This window comes from Bos mutus, chromosome 16, assembly GCF_027580195.1.
Source record: "Bos mutus isolate GX-2022 chromosome 16, NWIPB_WYAK_1.1, whole genome shotgun sequence".
NCBI lineage: Eukaryota > Metazoa > Chordata > Mammalia > Artiodactyla > Bovidae > Bos > Bos mutus.
Genome location: NC_091632.1, coordinates 29477511 through 29499264, shown reverse-complemented (window position 1 = coordinate 29499264; position 21754 = coordinate 29477511). Strand labels below are relative to the sequence as shown.

General features: G+C 44.9%; 1 protein-coding gene across 2 annotated transcripts in view; it reads right to left on the bottom strand.

The window, feature by feature from the left end:
- Positions 1-21415, bottom strand: part of TNR (tenascin R) — a 92132-nt gene extending 70717 nt beyond the window's left edge. Inside the window, exons 1-5 of one of the 2 annotated variants that reach the window (XM_070384451.1) lie at positions 20917-21415; positions 17964-18440; positions 11320-11583; positions 7424-7539; positions 4967-5117 (exon numbers count right to left, since the gene is read on the bottom strand). In XM_070384451.1, coding sequence (XP_070240552.1) covers positions 4967-5117; positions 7424-7539; positions 11320-11583; positions 17964-18440; positions 20917-21415 — 1507 coding nt within the window. Of the gene's footprint in view, positions 1-4966; positions 5118-7423; positions 7540-11319; positions 11584-17963; positions 18441-20916 lie in introns of those variants that run through there. The other variant, XM_070384452.1, reaches the window with a different exon arrangement.
- Between the last annotated feature and the right edge of the window lie 339 nt (positions 21416-21754).

Sequence of the window (21754 nt, the reverse complement as noted above, 5' to 3'; positions counted from 1 at the left end):
AAAAAAAAGATATCAATCTTGGAACAGCCTCTTGTGAGCTATTTTTTCCCCACTGGTTCTTGCATATTCCTGAGCCAGAGGGCACTGCATCACACCCAGTCCTTCCGGGCTTCCAGATATTCAGCACATATCCCTCACAAGTCCTGGCCCCGGCACCGAGCAGCCAGGGGAAACCACTGTGCAATGGCCTTATCTAGAAAAAACTGGTTGATTTCCTAGGGGGCCCACTATCAATGGTTCTGATATCCATCTAGGGTCCTGTTCATATTGAATTAAATGATGGTGGAGGTGGGGCAAAGTGAGAGAATGTAGAAGGGAACTAGAAAGGCCTTAGTGAGTAGAGTAGAAAATGGTGTTCTCAATTCCTCATGGCATGTCTACATGGCTAACATGCCCTCTTTTAATTACTCATTATCTTCTAGAAAGAGCTGACTTGGCTTCCATGTTTTTATTTATTACGGATGACACCCTTCTAGCTGGGGCTGATTAATGTTAATATTAATATTCTTCAAGGATTAGGAACTGGAACCACAGGCTCTGGCTCTCTGATTAGTTGGTGAGCCAGGACTAGGGTGGGCATTCTCTACCATCCTCACACATAAATAGAAAACATCTGATCTGGATGGAGCAGAGAGGGAGAGAGAGGGAAAGAGAGAGAGAGATAAAGAGGAAAAGGAGGGAGAGAGAGACAGAGAGGAAGGGGGAGGGAAGAGGGCAAAGGGAAAAATGTGATTTATAGTAAATACCTATTTGGACTTCCCTTCTTGGCACAGAGCTCCTAAAACCCTTGATATTTTCTAAGTGATCAAAGTGGTAAAGTTGTCTCTTGTTGAATGGACTTGTGGACAAAGCGGGGGATGAGAGGGTGGGACAAATTGAGAGGCTAGCATTGACATATATACACTACCATGTGTAAAACAGATAGCCACTGGGAAGCTGCTGTATCACACAGGGAGCCCAGGCTGGTGCTCTGTGATGACCTAGAGGGGCTAGAAGGGAGGTGCAAGAGGGACGGGATATATACATAGTTATGACTGATTCCCGTTTTTGTATGGCAGAAACCAGCACTACATTATAAAGCAATTATCCTTCAATTAAAAAAAAAAAAGAAAGAAACATGATCAAGCTTTCCCCATTTAAAAAAACAAAAAACACCACCAATTTCCTTTTCCTCTCTGTAAAAAAGTTGTCTGTCTCTTGTTATGTTAATGAATTGAGTTTGGAAGCCTGTTGTCAAGGGACCCAACTAGGTGATTAGAGGGTTGGAACTTGCAATCTCACTCATGACATCTGGTCAGTCCACCACTCGTGCTCAAGTAATGAAACTTCCATAAAACCCCAAAAGGATTGGGTTCAGAGAGCTCCCAGTTTAGGGAACCAGAATGCTTCCATGTACCGCTATGACAGGACCCCAGTTCCATGGGGGCAGAGGCTCCTTTGTTCAGGACCTCTCCTGTGTATCTCTTCATATGGCTGTTGATTTGTGTCCTTAAATATCCTTTGTGATAAACCAGTAATTTGGTGAGAACATGGGTTTCCCGAGTTCAGTGAGCTGCTCTAGCAAATTGCTGAAACCCAGAGAGGGAGTCGTAGAACCTGTAATCTGTAGCCGGTCAGTCAGAAGGACAGGTGACAACACCTGGCTTTGTTTTGGCCTCTGAAGTGGAGGATGGTCTTAAAGGAGCCTTCAACCTGTGGAGTCTGATGCTCTCAGATGGTAGATGGTGTCAGAACTGAGTTGAATGGTAGGATACGTAGCTGGGAAACAGAATTGCTTGGTGTGGGAGATCCCTCCCCCAAACACATACACACTGGACCTGGGTGCAGAATTTTAGGAGCAAACGAAGAGAGAGAAGCAGAAATGAGTGGCCGTGTGGCACTTCTAGAAATATATAGAGAATAACTTGATTCTTGACTTTCCATTTCCTGGTTCAAGTCTTCTGTGAGACTCAGATGCATTTCAGGCCCTGGGGTTCCATGAGATACTCTGTGTCCTTCCAGTAAATTCTCTTTTTTGCTTCAGCTACTTTATGACCATTTTTCTTCCATATTACCAGAGTGTCTTGACTAAGATTGTGTTTTTTTTTTTTAAACAATCCTCACCGGATCACAGTCTCGATTGTCTCCAGGATGGTGTCCCCCTCAGGACTGTCTCAGCCTGACTTTGAGCCTCTCAGTCTTTCTGAGTTGGGCCTTTCCCTGGGCACCCCACCCTCTCTTTGTGGGTCTAGCCTAGTCCTGTTCTCTATTAAACAGCTTTGGATTTGGGGTCTGGCACCAGCCAAAATAAAAATCACCAGATCATTTGGTTTTGGTGCCACCTGGTTTGGAGTTAAAATGTTCTGGTTTTCATATTTGGAGTAATAATGAGATCTAACAGAATACATCCAGATGTTTTCTTTCCTTCATGCTGTATTTCATGGTTTTAGATAATTTGGGCTTTTAAATTTCATTTAATTTAATAATGAGATGGGGGAGATGTTCTCCAAGCAGCTGAATAAGCATAATACTTGAAACATAGTAGACACTCAGTACATGGGTGCTGAGTAAATGAAATAAAGAGATGATTCTCAACAGTCATAAGAAAGAAAAGGAAGCATTTCAATAAACTGGAGCTTCTTGGGAAAAAAAAAAATGTCACAAAAACTCTAATGACCATGTCAGGCTTTTTCCATCAGCTCTTTAAATCCCCCAGTCCTAGTCATAATGCTTGCTTGTATTAGAGTGTCATTGTGAAGCAAGCGCCAAGGCCTCTGGCTGCAGGAGGTCTTGTAATTTGAATTCCCAAAATGGCCCGACTGGAAGAAGCCAGCTTGTGTGCCCGACAAGGACTCAGAGCTTTGCAGGAGAGGGTTGGTGTGGATCAGACCTTAGCAGAAGGAATTAATTAAACAATGGTTTCTTAAAAACAGCAGATGGGGCTGGGAGCCAACCGTCTTTTCCGCACCCACCCTTGGATTCGGCCCTTCAGTTGGCCACTGGGTAGCCATGTCCCATTCCGGTCAAGAAGGTATCAGTTTGCTTTCAATTTAGGCCCTAATTTTTAAACAAACACACATCCTCCTCAAAAGGTAAACTGGAATAAATATTTTTCTTTCCATTTCTTTGTGATTCTGTACACAATTTCAAAATATGAACTAGGACATTTTTTTCCTAATTGGAAAAAAAAAATTGGCCTGGCTTTACCACAGATGACAAGATCAGGAGCTTTTCATTTTAATCCTAAGAAAATTCCAAATTAAAAAAAAAAAAAAGACTGCCAATTTTGTCAAAATGTGGTGTAAGTAGAAGCCTAAAGCAGAGTCTGTCTCTTCTAAGCGTGTCAGTGTTTTGGAAGAAAGGCATCCTATGTCTGTAACGTTCTTCTCTGCGCTTTTATGTACGATCTTCTTCTAGCTTTTTGTTTTCTGCTAATACTTTCTTGGTATCAAATCTCAGAAATGATTTAGGGACCTGAAACATTCCAAATCAGAAGAGGAGAATGAACAATTACCTAACCAACTCTTAAGGGTCCAGCATAACCTTGGGAAGCAAAACTGGGGGATAACTCTGGCCACTGGAGAGAGTCCTACAGAACACGTTTAGTTTTATGGCTATAGTTTTTTCTAAAACATATTTGGATTAGTACAGTGGGTTTAAAGCCTTTTGGGGAGGAGGGGGGGTCATATTCTTTTTTTAAAAGAAGAAAATCTTAAATGATTGTACAAAATATAAAAGAGATGAAAGGGGAACTAACTGCCTTGGTGGGAAGGTGGGAGGGACATGGGAGTGGGAGTAATAAGAGGCCGGGATCTCTACTTCCTCCTTGCCTTGAGGAGCTGTCACGGAACCCTGGGGCTCTAATGAAGCATAATCTGGTGCCACAATAGTTTTAAACCAATGTTTTCTTGACTGAGCACAAACCTCAGCACCTGAGGCTGTTTAGTTTGGATCCAGTTAACAAAGTATGAATCACTAATCCATAAACATGGGCTCATTATATAGTGTTGTGGTTCCCTTTTCTGGCCAACCTGGCCTTCGCCCTGGACTCATGACTGGTTTTCTTAGGTGTCAGTTTCTGTTTATAAAAAAATAAAGCTCTCCCAATATTCGCCTAACTCAGTCTCTGTTACAGGGAGTGTTGCTTAACCTTTGAGTCTCAGCTCCTCCATCAATAAAATGAGAACCAAAAGTGATACCAGAAGCTATTTATAACTTTTGAGAAATCCTTGGTTGAGGGCGCACACACACATTATATTTGTTAATTTACAGCTCTGAGGTTGAACATCCTTTTTTAGCTAAGGAAACAATAAAGCAAAATGTGATACAGTTAATGACTCAAACATAGAAATATAATGATCTTGCATGAGAGGAACTGTGGAGATGAAATAATAATCTACTTAAGTTGTCACCTTGAACAGTGACCCAACCCACACTTACTGGTTTGGAATGATGTGTTTCCTCCGGCTCTGTCACTTCGAAAGGTGTTCTCTGAGTGAATGTATACACACTGTCATCAACTCAGTGCTAATCACTTTGTGTGCTTTATCTGATTTAATCCTCATGTCATTTCTTTGAAGAAGGTATTATCGTTCATCATTGTCAAATGGATCGAGGTTTGGGAAGCGTCTTAGGACTTTCTGCACACCTCACAATAAGCAAGAGTGTATTAGCTCTTGCTGGTTCCAAAGCTCAAGATATTAGGGGCTGACAAATGAAGTCTGTTAATGAGTAAGATCAGAATACAGACACACTGGAGATCTGAACAAAGAATTTCTCATAGAATACTCTCCTGGGTTTCTGGGTTTGCAAGAATAAGGAAGATGTTCACCTAAGCATCTAGTGGAATAAGCTCCATCTCCAGGCACCAAAATTAATTTCAGCTGTGGGAGAAGTCCTAGCATCCCTTTGTCTCTCTTGATTGAGTCTGCAGTTCTTCCTGAGTGAACCTTGGGTTGTCAGAGGGAGAAAGGTTGGAGGCACTCACCAGTGGAGACGCTGGCTGAGGTAGGGGGGCTCCGGGCTTGCTCTTTCAAAGCCACCACATTGACAATGTATTCCTCCCCAGGCTTTAGTCCCGTCTGGTTGAAGGATGTGACGTCACTGGGGAGCTGGGCAATCACCCCTCCTTCATTGTTCTGGTGGAAGGAAGGGAGAAGCAGAGAAACCAGAAGAGGAAATCAATAGGAGGGGAAAGGATGGGACCCTGATTGTGAGTTAAAGATGAGAAATGCTTCTCTGCCCTCTAGGCTGACAGCTGAGTGTCTGGGGCCAGGAATGGCTCCCAGCAGGCTCAAGAAGAATGCCACCACTCTATGAGGATTTGGCAAAGGGAGAACCAATTTTCAAGAACATTTCTTTGGCTTCCCCTGCTTCTACTGAGTTTGCCAATAAAAATTAGTCATGAGGTGATGTAGACATTTTTGCCAAAAATGAAATGTTTGATACTTACCACCTATCAGATTTTTTTTTTTTTTTTTTGGCATTTATCATGGTGAGCATGCCTTTGGCTATTTAGAAGAGTCTAGTTGTGTGTGTATGTGTGTAAACATCTTTATGTACATGACAACATATTTCAAACTGAGATGTTCCGAGTTTTTTAATGAGCTGGAGCTATTATTTTGCTGTGTCTGGAGTTTCTCATAGTGTTACCCTGGCTGCACATCTGTCATTGTCTTGTTTCCCTTTTACCCAGATGAGTTAGGAACCAGTGATACAACCATGGAGTACAAAGAAGAGGAAAGGGTAGAACAAAGAATAATACAAAGGAGAGAAGAAAGAGACACACTGGTGAAAGAGGAAGCGAAAAAGATCAACATGACGTCGAGTCCAGGGTTTAGCGTCTCTCTGCCCACCTGTCTGTCTGTTGGCCTGTTCTTATACGTTTTCTCTTTGTGTCTCTGGAAGTGGAGGTGACAAGAGGGCTATTTTTTGTGGCACAGTCCTTTTCTTATAATCTTTGGTCTCTGTTCATGTCACCTGGAGTGCCCTATATGTATTTTATATCCATACTCTTATAAATCAATGTGACAAGTGCCTCCCACTAGCCACAACCTACAGAGCATACAGTTATTGTATGTGGCTGTATATTTGACCTAGGTAAGCCCTGGCTAGCCCCACTCTCATTTGGAATTTACATATTAGATGTAAAACAGGCAATCCTGGCATTGTTTTGTCTTGCCTGAGCGGCAGAGCGGCATGATTCTCTCTGCTCTGTTATGAATCCAATTGCCCACCATACTTCTTTGACCATTTTAATGCAGATAAAACATATAAGAAACTACATATATAGAATATCTGCTTAGATGTAGTTCGCCTGGCATGTCATGACTATATCCCCACAAGAGAAAGAGGTATCTTGTTCAGTTCAGAGGTCAGAGCCCTGGAATAAGAAGTGGAGATCAGGTTCTTGTTTTAAGCCTGCCACCAACCAGCTGTCTGATATTGTTTAAGTTCACTGAGTCTTATTCTCTATAAACTAAACAAACTAGATGTAAAATGAAGGGTCATTCTCTGTGAATCTGAAAGTCTTTTGTATTTTCAACAATCCATGCCTCTAAGAATTTTGAAGTAAAAGGAATGGTAAAATCACAGTCTTATTAGCCAAAAATGTGTCATCTGTCATTAAGTCTGATGAATTATTTGAAAAAATGCCCTTTGATATTGAAAGATGAAGACAAAGGAAAGGAATGTGATTAAACATTTTATGTATATGTATGTATGTGTATATATATATATATGCCCTCATGAGTGATATAGTTAGGGAAAACATCAGTCGCATTAATAACTCCTAGAAAATTAGAACTAGTCAGGCACCTCTGGCAACTTAGATACGTTAATTTTCAGATTAATAAAATAAAATACCACTTTGATGAATGGAAAGAAATCTTAAGATCCTTTTCAGCTCAAAATGTTTAAGGAACATTTTTCTCAATGACTAGGTTATGCATGGTGTTTTTGTGTTACATCTCTGACTTTCAGAGCCTGAAACCACGTAGGCCGACTTCTGGGGCCTCTGCCTGCACAGAATGAAGCTGTGGGTTGACTATGAGACTGATTGGCTTTAGCTTTTCTTGTATCCTAGAGAGAAGCCCCAACTTTTTGAAAGTCTAGGTTTTCAGACTCACTGAAGTTGCAGCTTGCTAAAAATGTAGAGCCTTTTGAGCAGAGAGCTGGGCCATGGCTGCTCCCTCATTCTCCTGTCATCCAAGGCCTGGGTACCAGGCTTGGGGCTATTCTTGTTAATCAGTCATTACCACGCCTTTGTGAAAGAAATGTTCTGTAGCCCGCCAAGTGCCCCCTTGTGTCCTTAATGGCATGGAGAGAGAGACAGAGATTGTGTGTGTGTGTGGGGGGAGGGTGGCTTTTTTGCTGCCCCAATCCTAAGTCGAGGGTGTGGGTATGCCACATCAGGCTGTTTGGCCATCTGACAGGTGGGGGTTACCTTTGGAATGAAGCTGATCTCCCACCCATCGAAGGAGAATGAGAAGGGCTCCCACTGCACCTCCACGGTGGTCTCTGTGATCGTCTTGAATCGGAGCCCTTGAGGCGTGGAGAGATCTGGAACACAGCAATGTGGGTGATGGTGTCATGGCTAGCCCTGGCAGGGGCAGAGAGCAGTACCTGGGCTCCCTCCACGCCATGGATGCCGTGGTGTGTGATGGGCTATCCCAACCTCATTACAGACGCGCTGGATTCCAGGCAAGGGGTGGGCCCAGGCACTGTGGTGTCGGCGCTCAGTGTGAGCAAATAGAAGAGTAACCCTAATGAACACCTAAGAAGTACTTTTTATGCTTTCTGTTCCATAATAGGTTGATGTTAAAATCCAAAAGTCACACTTCCCTTTCCTTACTAAGGTGTTGAGTCTTGGCATTTAACATAATGCCTTTTTCAGAGAAACCAAAGGCCATCTTTGGAGGCTTTAAGGGTTTCCGAGAGGCGGTGTGAAGGTTAATGTCACTGTTCCTTCTCACACCCGGGAGAAGGGGGCACAGAGAGAATTAGCAAGCCAACTTCAGAACAGAGACTGGAACGCTTTTCTCCATCTCATACTGTGCACTAAGAATATCTTGTTTAGCTCAAATCGCCACCTCTAGGATGGCCTGAAATTTCCATTTTGTATAGCAAAATGTGTAGCCAAGCCAAGCAAGGGTGTAAATAAGGGACAGTAACAGATACTGGAGTTTCTGCTTTCGCTCCACGAGTTCCTGCTTTTCTTTCTCCAGCTTTTGCTTGGTTCTCTCTTCCCTCTCTCCCTCACTCACCTTCACCTCAATCTTGTTTTTAGTTCCTCTCCTGATTCCCTGGCTTTCCACTCCCCACACCCTCCCACCCCTCCCGCCCCCAAACACACACATGCGCACACAGGTGGAAGTAGACTGGTCCTAATGGAGTTCCAGTTACCAGCCCTGAAATACGACGGCACGACTTTTCTCACTTCTCCAGGGAGCCTGATCCCATTTTTAGCTGCACCTCTCCTGGGACCCTCCCATTGGAAGATGGACAGATTCTCCTCCTTCCTGTTTGGAAGCTTCCTTCTTGGTGAAAGGCAGGGCAGCTCCTGAACCCACTTGAAGGTGCATCAGGTGAGTTTACATGATTCTGTCCTTGTCACCTGGGAGCTTGCGAGGGGATGCCCTGAATCGGCAGAATAAACGCCACGGGAGATGGAAACCTCACCACGGCGCGTGGTGCACGCGGATCAGAGCAGAGAGGCCTGGGAGTCGGGCCAGGCTCTCGCTGTGGTGACTCATCCCAGAGCAAGGTGGGGAAAGCAGCAGATGGTGACCTGCCTCTCTACGCGATCACTGCAGATATTTTAAACTGGTTCTCAGGCACCAGAGGAATTGAAGAAGAAAAAAAAAAAAAAGGTCAGATATAAACAGAGATAATTATAGGCATATTTTAAAAAAGTCAGCATTCAGAGGGGGGAGTCCAATATTCTAACAGGATCTTTGTCACCTGAGAAGCAAGGGGACAAAATGACTTCTTAAATCTTTTCCCCTCTGCCTGCCCTATGCTTGCAGCACAACTCAAGACCCTGGCCTCCACGAAGCCTACCAAGCCAACTCTTTCTCCTTGGTGCGTGTGTGCTCAGTCGCCTTCAGTCGCGTCTGACTCTTTTCGACCCTATGGACTGTAGCCCTCCAGGATTCTCCGATCATGGGATTTCCTAGGCAAGAATACTGGAGTGGGTTGCCATGAGCTCCTCCAGGGGATCTTCCTGACCCAGGGACCCAGCCCCCATCTCTTATGTCTCCTGCATTGACAGGCGGGTTCTTAACCATGAGCTGCTGCTGCTGCTGCTGCTAAGTCACGTCAGTTGTGTCCGACTCTGTGCGACCCCATAGACAGCAGCCCACCAGGCTCCCCCATCCCTGGGATTCTCCAGGCAAGAACACTGGAGTGGGTTGCCATTTCCTTCTCCAATGCATGAAAGTGAAAAGTGAAAGTGAAGTCGTTCAGTCGTGCCTGACTCTTAGCGACCCCATGGACTGCAGCCTACCAGGCTCCTCCGTCCATGGGATTTTCCAGGCTAGAGTACTGGAGTGGGTTGCCATTGCCTTCTCCAACCATCAACACCACCTTCCTACTTCAACCTCTTCTTATTCTGAACTTTCTTGGCATTTGTTACCCAAATACCATCTTGTCATTTGAGACCTACACCAAATGGACTTGGATCACTCATCCCATATTTGGTGATAAGTCTCATTTACCAACCCAGGGGCTGATATTTCATGGTCACATCTTGTTCTGGTTTCCTGCCACTACTAAAATCTCTGTGATGTAATAAAAAAAAAAGTATTTGGTCTTTGTCCTAACACAACAGCTCCTAAAACCCTAGGAATCCCCAGAGGGAAAAGAGTATGTTTTGTATGATTATGAGATACCTGGTAGCCCGGGCCTCCTAGATAGCTGGTTTGAAGAAAAACCCAAAAGTGATTTAGGGAGAGGTTTGGAACTTCTGCCCCCAACCTCCAGTGAGGGGAAAGGGGCTGACTTGAGTTAATCACCAATGGCTAGGGGTTTTACCAATCATGCCTGCATAATGAAACCTCCATAAAGGCCCTAAGCAATGGGGTTCTGAGAGCTCCTGGGTTGGTGAACACGTGGAGTTACTGAGAGTTCCTGTGCAGAGAGAACATGGAAACCCTACACACCATACTTTGCCCTATGTATATCTTCCATTTGGCTGTTCTTGACTTGCATCCTTTCTAAGAAATTGGTTATAGAGAGCAAAGTGCTTTCTTGAGCTCTGTGAGTTCTAAGGAATTACCAAATTAAGGAGGGGTTGTGGGAACCCCTTAAATGTAGAGCTGGCTATTCAGAGGACCCGTGACAACCTGGGACCCGTGGCTGAAAACCGATGTGGAAGCAGCCCTGAGAGACTGAGATTTTTAGCTTGTTGGATCTGATGCTAACTCCAGGTGGATAGATATTGAGTTGAATTGAATTGTACAATGCCCAGCTGGCATTTGAGAGCTGGAGAAGTGGGGTTGGAAAGACAATTGAAGAATTCCGAAGTATATAAAGAAAACTAAATAAAAGCCCCTTCCCATCTCTTTCTTATTCCGCTCTTTGATGTAACTAATGTTAATAGTTGATATGCAATCTTTTAAAATGTTTCTGTTCTTAAATAAGCATGCAAAATATAGATACATACCTATAGCAGTTCCTCTGTTATAAATAAAAAAGAGAAACTTCCATTTCTCATAGAAAAGGGTTTAGCATGCTCTGTGTCTCTCTTTTGCCCATTGACTCTTCCTAAATGATGCTTTAGAGATTCAATGTTTATAATCGAAATGGACCATCAGGGTATTTTACTAAACAAAAGATTACAAAGACATAATGCCACCTCTCTCTGAGGAGAAGTGGGTGTTTTCAGTTGTGGTTTTAAATAAGATTTTTTTTCCCACTGTGCTATACACTCGCCATCTGTGATATACCATTTAGCACTTGCTTATTATATGTCCTATTTCATATCTGCTGGTTTTGAATCTCTAACTAGATTCAAAGTCTGTGTAAGTCTCATACTTTCCTTGACTTCTAATCAGACTCAAGCTTATAACAAGTCAAAACTCAACAATTACAGTACTTTTTGTCCTTTTGGCTCTATAATAGATAGGGGCTGTCTGGGCTGTGGAAACTCTGCTCTTTTGGAAGTGTCTTTTTAATGATGTGCCCTTTCCTAAGTGGGTCACATTGGAAGCCCTTCCCCTTGAGAGCAATGATAACTGCAGGCATCCCTGAAGAATTAAGAAAAGACACTACCATCATGAATGCCCATGATCTCATGTAGGAGAAAAGAAAAATGAAGCAGGAGGGGGAAATGGTACGTACGGGTGGCCACCTTGGCAGTGATGGGAAGGCTGAGGATGTTGCTAATGACAGCGTAGACGCTGATGTTGTAGGTGAGACCTGGCTCCAGCTCTGAGATGGTGACGCCACTCCAATCTCCAGGCACCCGCTGCTGGAGCTGGAGGCCCCCCAGGGCCATCGGCTGGTAAGAGATCACATATTCCGTCACTGCCATCGGCCCGTCCCATTCCAGCTCAATGGACCTGTCGCTGATACCAGCCACTCGCAAGTCCTCTGGAGGGGCAACTACCAGGAGGCAATACACAGATAGCATGAGCTCAGAGGTCTGCCTTCCCCACGCTGGACTCAACTTCCTCACCTCTCACCCCACGTGCCCTGTCTGTGTGCTCTCAGCCCACTGACTTGGAGTGATCAGGAAGTCCCTTGGCAGGCAGGTTCTTGTCTTTTCTGTGCTCAGTACTCTCATCTCTACAGGGCCCTGAGTTAGTAGTGGGCTGGAGCCTGCTCCTACTGGCTTGGAAAAGTTAGTTGTCAAATTTTGCGAGACATTTTTAAATAGTCATTGTGAAACATGAAATCGTCTAAACTTAGAATTAGATAATTACCTTAAGAACAAAAGTAATAAATACTCCAGGCTCATCACTGGCAAACGACTTCGCTGCATTATACTATTATCTGTGCCCTTAAGGCAATTCACCTGTGTTGTATCTCTTTGGTAGAAATAGTGCATGCGTGCTCAGTTGCTAAGTCGTGTCCGACTTTTTGCGATCCCATAGACTGTAGCCAACCAGGCTCCTCTGCCCATGGGACTTCCAGGCAACAGTACTGGAACAGGTTGCTGTTTCCTCCTCCAGGAGATCTTCCTAACCCAGGGATCGAACCCATGTCTTGTGCATTACAGGCGGGTTCTTTACCACTGAGCCACTGGGGAAGAAATATTTGGCCAAAAATTTCGTTCGGGTTTTCCATGAACTGGGTGGACAACCCAAATGAATTTTTTCGCCAACCCAGTACTATTTGATTGTATTCTAGTGCACAGCTGTTCCCAGCTCAACATTTAGTGACTTCATGCTGGTACTTTGAAACTGGCTGTGGTGGGAGTATTTATACCATGGGAGCTGGCAAATGCTACAAAGTGGAGCTTGTTATTTTTTCCCTCAGAGAGCTAGTTGTTAGATATTTAACAGCATATGTTAGCTAATATTTTTGGTAGTTTAATACATAATTGTTATCAGATTACTCTGGAAATGTAACTTGTGTTACACAAATTTTTATTAACCTTGACATAGGAGATGATGACAAAGGAGCATTCCTGTTCTACTTCTCAAAGACTATTCAACAGCCTTCATGTATGGTTCCCTGGGGAAGTGAAGATTCAGTGGTAGTGGGGGTATGAAACAATTGAAACTTAAAGACCAATTAGGAAGTTAATACCAGTGTGCCTGTAATTGGACCTGCCTGTAGATGAAATCAAAGATCAGGCCAGTATTTAAGTAGTCATAATTAACTTATAAAGTTATGTGTAGTGGAGGCTTTGTTTAGCTTAAGTGTTGTCATTGGTGTTGAATTTTCTGAGAATTCTCACTCTTTTCCCTTTACACAAGCAGAGGACTGAGGACTGCTAGTCACGGGGCCATGTGAGTGGAAAGTGCCTGCTCTCTATGCTGCTCAACCTCAAATCCTCATCAGAGGCAGAAATGAAGACTCATATGATGGGCATTAGGAACATATATTTGCAGTACTGGGCATTTGCTTCAGGAACTATTCATGGTTTGAAACAGTCTAGATAGCAGAACTTCTTGTGATTTAAGAAGTCATATGTTGACCAAAACAAACAAACAAAATTAACATTATTTTTAACAATTTATATAGCTAGATGTATGTAAATGAAATTTAAATAAAGTTTCAAATAACTTGTAAGCTTGTATTGTTTCTAACTCTGACATGATTGAGCTATGAATTCCACTAAGATCTTTGGGTTAGCCTGTATAATGTATACCGAATGACTCTTGGACCAAAGAAGGAACAGTTGATATATAGAACCAACAGTATTTTGCATGATTATATTAATTATTTATTATGCACCAAGCACTAGGCTAAACATTCTGACATGGATTTTCTCATCTCATCCTCTCACCAACACTATGGGATCAGTATTATTTTTACCCCTGTTTTACAGAGAAGAAAACTGGGTCACACAATCGAATACAGAAGCTAGGATTTGAACCCAGGTGCAATGATTTTAGGAACTCTAAGTCAGTGTGCAATACAACTTACATTTGCATAGCATCTTGGTCTATGAAGCACCATCTAACTAGAATTTTTTTAAAAAAATCTTTTAATAGCAGCTTTATGAGGTAGATTGGGAAGATATAATTATTTCAACTTTACAAATGCAGAAACAGACCCCGGCAAAAGGACTTGCCCAAAGTAAGGGAGTTGGGTCATAGCTGAACTGATCATCAAGCGAAGGTCTTCTACACTCAGTCTACACTTTTCTACCCTGGATGTTCTTCCCCCTACAATTTGTAGGATGGGTTATGGATTGTGCCAAATGCTTTCTTTCATTTGTACAGAGCCTCAAAAATAAACTACATCAGCAAATAATTCAGACTGTCTTTTAGGATGGAAATTCCAGACTGGTGCTTATCCTAGTGGTCAGAAACCTCTTTTAAGAAGGATTCTCTAGTGCCTGCCTTTTGTGATTCAACACATTAATTCCAAGTTTCCAATGTGGGACTCCTCCTGTCATGGTGACAGAAATGGCCATTCCAAATTCCGTCACCAACAATTCTTAGGCATTCAGAACAAGTCGGTGAATTCATTTTTTGTTCCTTTCTCCAGAAAATAAAGCTAATCATGACAATAGAAAATGATCCAAACAGCACATTTGAGGATTTTAAAGTTAAAAAGTCTGCAGAAGGATTTTCTCATCTTGACAACTTAGCTTGGCAAATTTTTAATCTTGAGACCTGAGCCTGGGTGGTGGGAAAAACAACCTTCATGTCTGATGAGAAAGAAGCAATAATGTCCATGGTGGAAGAAGCATTCTTGAGAGCAGTGGCTCAGCAGAAGAGACCATCAACACTCACCCTATAATTTAGCAGATGCTGTATACACTGGGTGTCAATAATTCTTATAAAATTAAATGATATTGAACTAGAAAGCAAACTATAAAAGAGCCGTATGCCTTGATTCAAGGAATTTAGTGGGGCTGATGCAAAGTATTCTTTTATTTATTTATTTTTGGCTGCACTGGGTCTTCTTTGCTGCATGAGGGCTTTCTCTAGTTGCTGTGGACGGGGGCTTCTCTTTGTTGCAGTGGGCAGGCTTCTCATTGCGGTGGCTTCCCTTGTTGCAGACCATGGGCCCTGGGCACATGGGCTTCAGTAGTTGTGGCACACTGGCTTAGTTGCCCCATGGCATATGGAATCTTCCCAGAGCAGGGATCTCACCTGTATCCCCTGCATTGGCAGGCAGATTCTTAACCATTGGACCAAAGGAAAACCACACAAAGTATTTTTAGTCTTGCTTTATTTGGGGCTCCAACTTGGAACTTATGGATGAGCAGGCAGTTAAAAAGAATTAACTGTAGCTTGAGGAACTGGAGTTGCTTATCTGCAAAGATGCCATGCTGTTTACTTTTTAGATCTGGCATCAATTTTGCATATATGCGGTGAGAGCAGTTGGAATTAGTTCCATGAAGTGTCTTGCTCAGAGGAGTGAGTGAGGTCGGGTGCCAAAGTTGGGACTGGCTGCAGTGCTGGCCAACACAGAGGCTGATGGTGATGAATCTCTGCATGTCTGACCAAAGTCCAAAGAATGGCTTTCTGGATTGTTTCAAGCCCCAACTCTGGTGGTTCTTTCATCCTGCTTCTTCACAGGGACTTGTGACCAGTTCACTGGCCACCTCCCACACTAACCTCCTTCGCTGGGGGCACATGTGGACAAATGGTTGAATGAGCACCCCTATCCTGTCTCCAACACTTAATATTTTTTTATCACCTGACAGAGCTCAGCTTTCATATCAAAAGACTATTTCTTTATGCATGTGGCTTTTACCATTTTTATTTTCCAATTCCACTCTACTTAGCATCCTAGGGAGGATTCAAGAGTGCTATAAGTTGGTAGGAGACCAGAGTTCTTATTCTTGTTCTGCCATTAATTAGCTGTCTGGCTCTGGAAAAATCTTCCTGTCTCCCAGGACTGCTGCTTTTTCAGTTTGTAAAATGAGAAGCCCCGAGTAGCTTCTTTCTAAGGCCTGGTTTAAGTGTTCATATTCTTTTTGTTGTTGTTCTATTATCTTTACCCGGCCAGAGAGTAGAGGCAGAAAGGTTGAGATCTGGTCTCATGGCCCACTGTGAGAAAGATCAAGGCTGGGAGTCAAGTAGAGTGGTCTTGTCAACTCTATTCAATTGCATTCAAGCTCTAGCAGGCTAAGGGACCTCAGAATGAAGTCCACACAATGGGCCTCCATTCTCCATGCCCTTGCCAGAGAGAAAGGAAAGTCAGGAAGTGTGTTATGGCTCTCCTCGGTTTCACCTTCCCCACTCTCCTCTCTCCTCCCCTTCCTGCTGTTGGTGAGACGAATAGTAATACTGGCTTGTGCGCATCTGGCCGGAAATGTCAAACAGCCGGTAAACAGCCCCTCTCCTGGAGCCTTCTCACCAAGAGCAGGCGAAGTAGCACTTTAGATAATGACCTAGATACTTCTCTGGAAGAGACCCATGGCATTTGGTTTAAAAGACAAGCATTGAGAGCAGCACCTCCAGCAATGAGTGGTGGCTCCATGGTTGCTATAGAAACAGATGGAAATTATGCAACTGTCCCTCCTCACGTGCTTTGGGAACCTATAAAGTAATTTATCTGGTTGTCTAAAAGTCTTCCGCAATCAAATGGCACAGAGGTAACGTGTTGGAGGTAACATGTGGCTCATGGATTGAGTTCAGCCTAGTTGTAGTTACGCTAGCAGCTGCTGAGTCTTCCCCACGTGACCAGAAGGGTCATCTCCAGCTCAGTTTGTACTCTGGATCCGATTAAGGTTCCATTTGCAAATGAACCCATCCCGGTGGAAAAGGAGGGTCAGGAAGAACATGACAGGTATGTACAACCCAACAGAGACAAGTTTTATTAAGAAGAATGTGAACTATACAGCAGCCACACATAAAGAAGGGCCCAGAAGAACACTTAGCGTCCTCTGATGGGGCCTCATAGAGCCTTGTCCTGTGAGTGAGAGCTGGGATCATGCTTCAGTGTCCCCTTTCCAGCAATTACTAGTGACCTTGGGTTTGTAAATGATGCAGCTTAATTTCTGCTTGAATTTTCCTTCTGAACAATTGGTATAATGACTATATTTTCAGAAAGATATTCAGTAAACAAAAGTATGAGGCTGCATGAAACCATTGACTATGGGAAAAATGGAGAAACATTTTTTTTCCTAAGCAGTGAATTGTTTTTTTTTCTTTACCTTGTTGCATTCATCTTTCAAAAGAAATTTAAGTTGCAGGTGCAGAAGACTTGTCTGACTGCTCTGGTACGTAGGTGGGAATCACTGCTGATGCTCAAGAATAAAAGACCTGGCCTCCCAGAATCTCCCCCTTAAACTGAGGTCAGAAATCTGATCAGAAAAATTCCTAGAATCAACTCATCAGAAGATTTAATAATGTTTGTTTCTTGTTATTTTTTTATTTTAAATCTTCCCAATGAGCCCTCTGAGCCAACTGTTACAGATTGTACTATGAATGAGAAGGATGAAGATCAATCACTCAATCTGTATTGTTTAAAATACAAATTTATCAGAGACAGTCACTGATTTAGAAGATGACGAGCAGTCACAGAGAGATAATGAAAAATAATCTGATTTTAGGCAAAAGAAAATGATCTCCAATAAAATATTGGTATGTTCTCACTGATGGACTTGGGGCCTCCTTTTGGGACATCACCCTTGTGTTGGTTTCATGATGTAGACACATGTGGGGTTGATTCCAGTTTGTTATATGTCCTTTGGAACAAACTGAATCATAGCGTTTTAGTTAGACTGTGAGTTCTTGCTTAATGGAGGGCTTTAGAAATTTATTCCTGTTTACACATAATTCCTCGCCTGTAAATACTTTCATCCATGTGGATTCTAGATCATTTCATAAATTAATAACTTTGCCATATGGAAGCTCCCAAAATAACCAGAGTGCCCAGTGAGTCTGATTATCACAGACCATGCCCCATCTCATAAACTAGCATTGTGAAAGGAGTGTCCTCAGAATATGGCAACAGGAAAGGGGAATATTTCAGAGTGGGTGGAGCTCTGGGAAGTCCGCTGAGTTAGAGAGGGGTCCCTTGCCTAAGGGGTCCCTTGACTCTTCGCTTTCTTCCATCTCAAGGACAGTGAAATGCTGTCTCCATTATTACCATTGACTTTGTTCCAGCCTCGGGGTAAGATTCAGCTTTCATCCCAAACTTGACCTTTTCTGGTTTCCACTCTTCTCCCCTTAAACCCATGTTGTCAACTGTGATCGACTCAAGACATCACCTCTCTCGGAAAGCAGAGGAGCACGACCCATCTGGCAATTCTTTGGCCTAAATTCACTTTCCCTCCTATATCTCTTCCCGCCTCCTGCTAGCTGGCTGGACCGCCCTTGCCAACGGCCCCGCGGAGCCCCCCTCCCTACCTGCTGAGCAGTCAGGGCCCTGGAAGCCCTCTTCACAGAGGCACAGCCCCTCCTGGCAGTGTCCTCGGCCGCTGCAGGCATTTGGACACCGCCGCTGGCCGCAGTCCTCACCGACGTAGCCTTCCTGGCACAGGCAGGTACCGTTGGCACAGATCCCCTTCCCCGAACAGTCCCCGGGGCACCTCAGCTCGCTGCAGTCCTCGCCCGTGTAGGCCTCTTCGCAGACGCATTCCCCGTCCACGCACAGCCCCCGGGAGCTGCAGTCGGTTGGGCACCGGAGTTCTGAGCAGTCATCCCCGCTGTACTCGCTGTCACAGACGCACTGGCCGTCCACACACACGCCCCGACTGGAGCAGCCCAGGGGGCAGTAGGGCTCGGAGCAGTTCTTGCCAAACCAGCCTTGATCGCAGATGCAGCCACAGGACTCCAGGCTAAAGTTGCCATGGCCACTGCAGTGAGGGATATAGTCCAGTTGTCCTGGAATGGCCAAGGAGAAGGTCAAAGGGCAGCTGTGAAACCTCCTGGCAGTGGGGTACGGGGAGGGGGGCAGGCCAAGACCTCGGCTTGCTCACTGACCAAATTTGTGTTGCTGAGAGAGAAGCTCAAGCTAGCTTGGCATGTCAACAGCTTCATGAATCTTTTTACCTAATGTGGGTTGTGTATGTCTGGCATAGTGTTGAGGGTAAGGATGAGTGAGATTGGGTCCCTTGTCCTTTAGGAGCTCACCTGCAGTGTGTCTTGGCTTGGATTCCCTAGTGACTAATTGGGAGGTGCTCCCAGGAAAAAACTGGTTGGGGAGAAGGGGAGACCAGGGAGGGAGGAGCCCAAGCCAAGCATATTATCAGGCAAAGGCCCAGGGAGGGTGACTTGGGTTCAGTCCTGCAGGGTCTTCTGGCCACAGGGCAAGCCACACCTCAACTGGGTTGAAGGGCTGTCCCTGGAGGGTGTCGATCCTCAGGCTCGTCCGTTCTCTACCCTGAGCAGGTCAAGGAGGTTCTCAGAGCCTGGGAGCAGTCCCTGACCAACATGCCCAGGTGCTGGCACTGGGGACTAAAGGGGACCGAGGGGATGGAGGCTGAGAATCAGGCCTGTGAGGCAGGTCAAGATCACATGTGCTGCAGATGCTTCCTATTCCTCTCCTTCCCACCATCTAACTAACTGCTCATCCTTCACAGCTCAGCTCCAGGGTCACTTAAAAGGTTTCCCAGAATTTGTCTCATTTGGTGACTGTTTGCTGTGATCTTTTTAGGATTCTACGCGTATCTCTGGCCCTAGGCTTTATCATGCAATAACTAGAGTGGTTAATTTATCTGTCCAGCATGAATCAAACAAACTTATTAAACGAACACCATAGCAGTACTTGCTTGGCATCCTTCTCGGCACTTGGCCTTGGGGATAGGAAGTCAAGTAAGTTATGTCCTTGTTTAATTTTGCCACTTCATGCACCCCCTCCCCCCATGGCCTGAAAGGATACTATACTGACATTGGTTAACATAGATCTTCCTTATAGATCTTTTCACATCTTCCCAGGGAACCTGGTGGGAAGCTGGTTAAAAAAAAAAAAAAAAAAAGCCCACTTACAGAAGCCACCAGCTTCCCAGGCATTGAAGACCCATGTCCATGGACACCTGTGTCTTTCCTATATTCCCCAATTCCACTGAAAAAGTGAACTCACTGAGGAAGGAGAGTTTGAACACCTGGACTTTGTCCTCAGTTTCAGATTGTTTATAGTTTTGGTTATAAGGAGGAAGAGGTGAGAAAACCCAAGAAATATTTCTCTTCTCAAAGACTACCCACAGTCTTGGTGTCTCAGAATGAATGTGTTGGACATCTCTCTGGACATGTGGGCCATTTCTCCCTATTAAAATGCCATTCCTGACACCTCTTTCATCCTTGGGCAAGGCTTGAGATATTAGACCCTAGAGAGGTAAGAGCTTGAACCCAAGATAGTAAGACACAGTCCTTTTCTCATTACAGACTGAATCGAATGGGTAGAAGGTACTGTTTTGGGTGAGAGAAGCTGGGCACAAAAGGGAACACACTTTCTGCTCATGGGGATCTGCTGATAATAACTACTGAATATGAAGTGCCTACCAGAGGCCGGGCTTTCATCTGAGTGGAGGTTTTTATATTTAATAGCTCCTTGTTGTTCTAGTCTGTCGAGGGGAAAAGGAACGCATGGGTTAAGCAACTTGTTCAAGTCACAGGCTAGCAAATAGCAGAGATAGGACATGAAGTCAGGAAGTCTGGCCCTGAAGATGAGCTGACTTCTCCCAGAGAGGTCAAAAGAGTCATTCATAAGTGTTAGTAGTTAGGATGTGGGTGAGGCTAGATATCCAAGTTCCAGATTGGATTGGGGAGAGGCTTGTAAGAAGCTCTGTGAGTGCGTGTGCATGCACATGCATGCACAGCCCCGTGTTTTGGTGGAGGGGGCAGGGGCTGAAACTTCCAGCTTGCCGGAGAAGATGGGGCCAGGTCCTCTGAGATTTTGATGACTGTAATTTTCTCGGACTGGAGAAAGGCTGAGATGGAGTGAACAGAGCGCCTGCATTCTCTAGTCCCTCCGGTTAACATGGATAGATATCAATTCAACAGCCTGTGAAAACCAAAGATGAATGAAGACAGACATCAAATTCCCTGCTTGCCACAGCAGTTGCTGTGCTGAACCGATGTACCATTCCCTGACTCATCCCCCCCAAATTAGGTTAATGTATTTCAGACTGGCTAAGCGCTGTAGAGAGTCCCTATGCCGAATCCCCTGGGGAAGGACCATACTTAGATCTTAGAGGCATATTAACAGACAGCTGCAGACCAGGGCACTTTTTTTTTTCCCCTCTGTGTGAAGAGGTGCCAGATTTCTGAGGCACTGGTGTAATCACCCAGATTCCCTCTCCCCGTCTGCTCAGCGCCCTCCCTCCCCTGCGGAGACTGGCTGTAAGCTCCAGAACTCTACCTGTGGCCGCACTCTCTGGGCAGCAGTTGCTGGTACATTGGTCCCGCAGCACAGACACCTCCCTCTCCAGCATCTCAATTCGGCTCAGCAGCTCCTGTAGCACCTGGGCCGAGCTGGCACACGGGCAGGCCTTCTTGGGGAGGTTGATCCTGTGCGTGAAGGTGACCTGGCTCTCGTGGTCTGAGGTCTGGCCCGTGTACTCCGTCAGCACCTCGTCTTCGGTGCTCACCTCATGCTCGGCCGAGGCCTCCAGCCCTGAGGAGCAGAGGCTATCCAGGGGCACGTTGATGTTGTACACGTGGTTGAAGACCACCGGCTGCTCCTTGCCAGATGCGTTGTAGCTGGCAGCGCCTCCTTCCTCCTCCACCGCTGGTCTCTGGACCCTTCCCATGGTGACCTCCAGCTGACACTCCGAGGGCTTGAGCAAGGAGCCCAGAAGGATCAGGTTGATGCCAATGAGCACATTCTTCAAGACCACTGTCTCCCTGTCTGCCCCCATCCTCTCAGTAGAGCTCCGGGTTCAAGACTAGCCTGCAGCAGAAAGCATGGAATATGCAAGAGAAACCACGGGATGAACGAGATGGCCTCTGAGACCTGCCCCTGGGCACAGTGCAATGCACAGTCCCACAAAACTAAAGGATAGCACTGAAGCTTTTTAAGGGGATGTTTGGGAAGTGACTACCAGGGTCATGAAAGCCCAGGGCCTTTTGTCTTCTAGAGAAATCCCTGAGAATGGACGCTGCTTCTGCAGTAAGGCATTTTGATTTTCCAAAAGGTTTATCTAGAACGTATGAGTCTGGCCCCTCATTGGGCAGGTGGTTCCAACAAAGAGGACCTG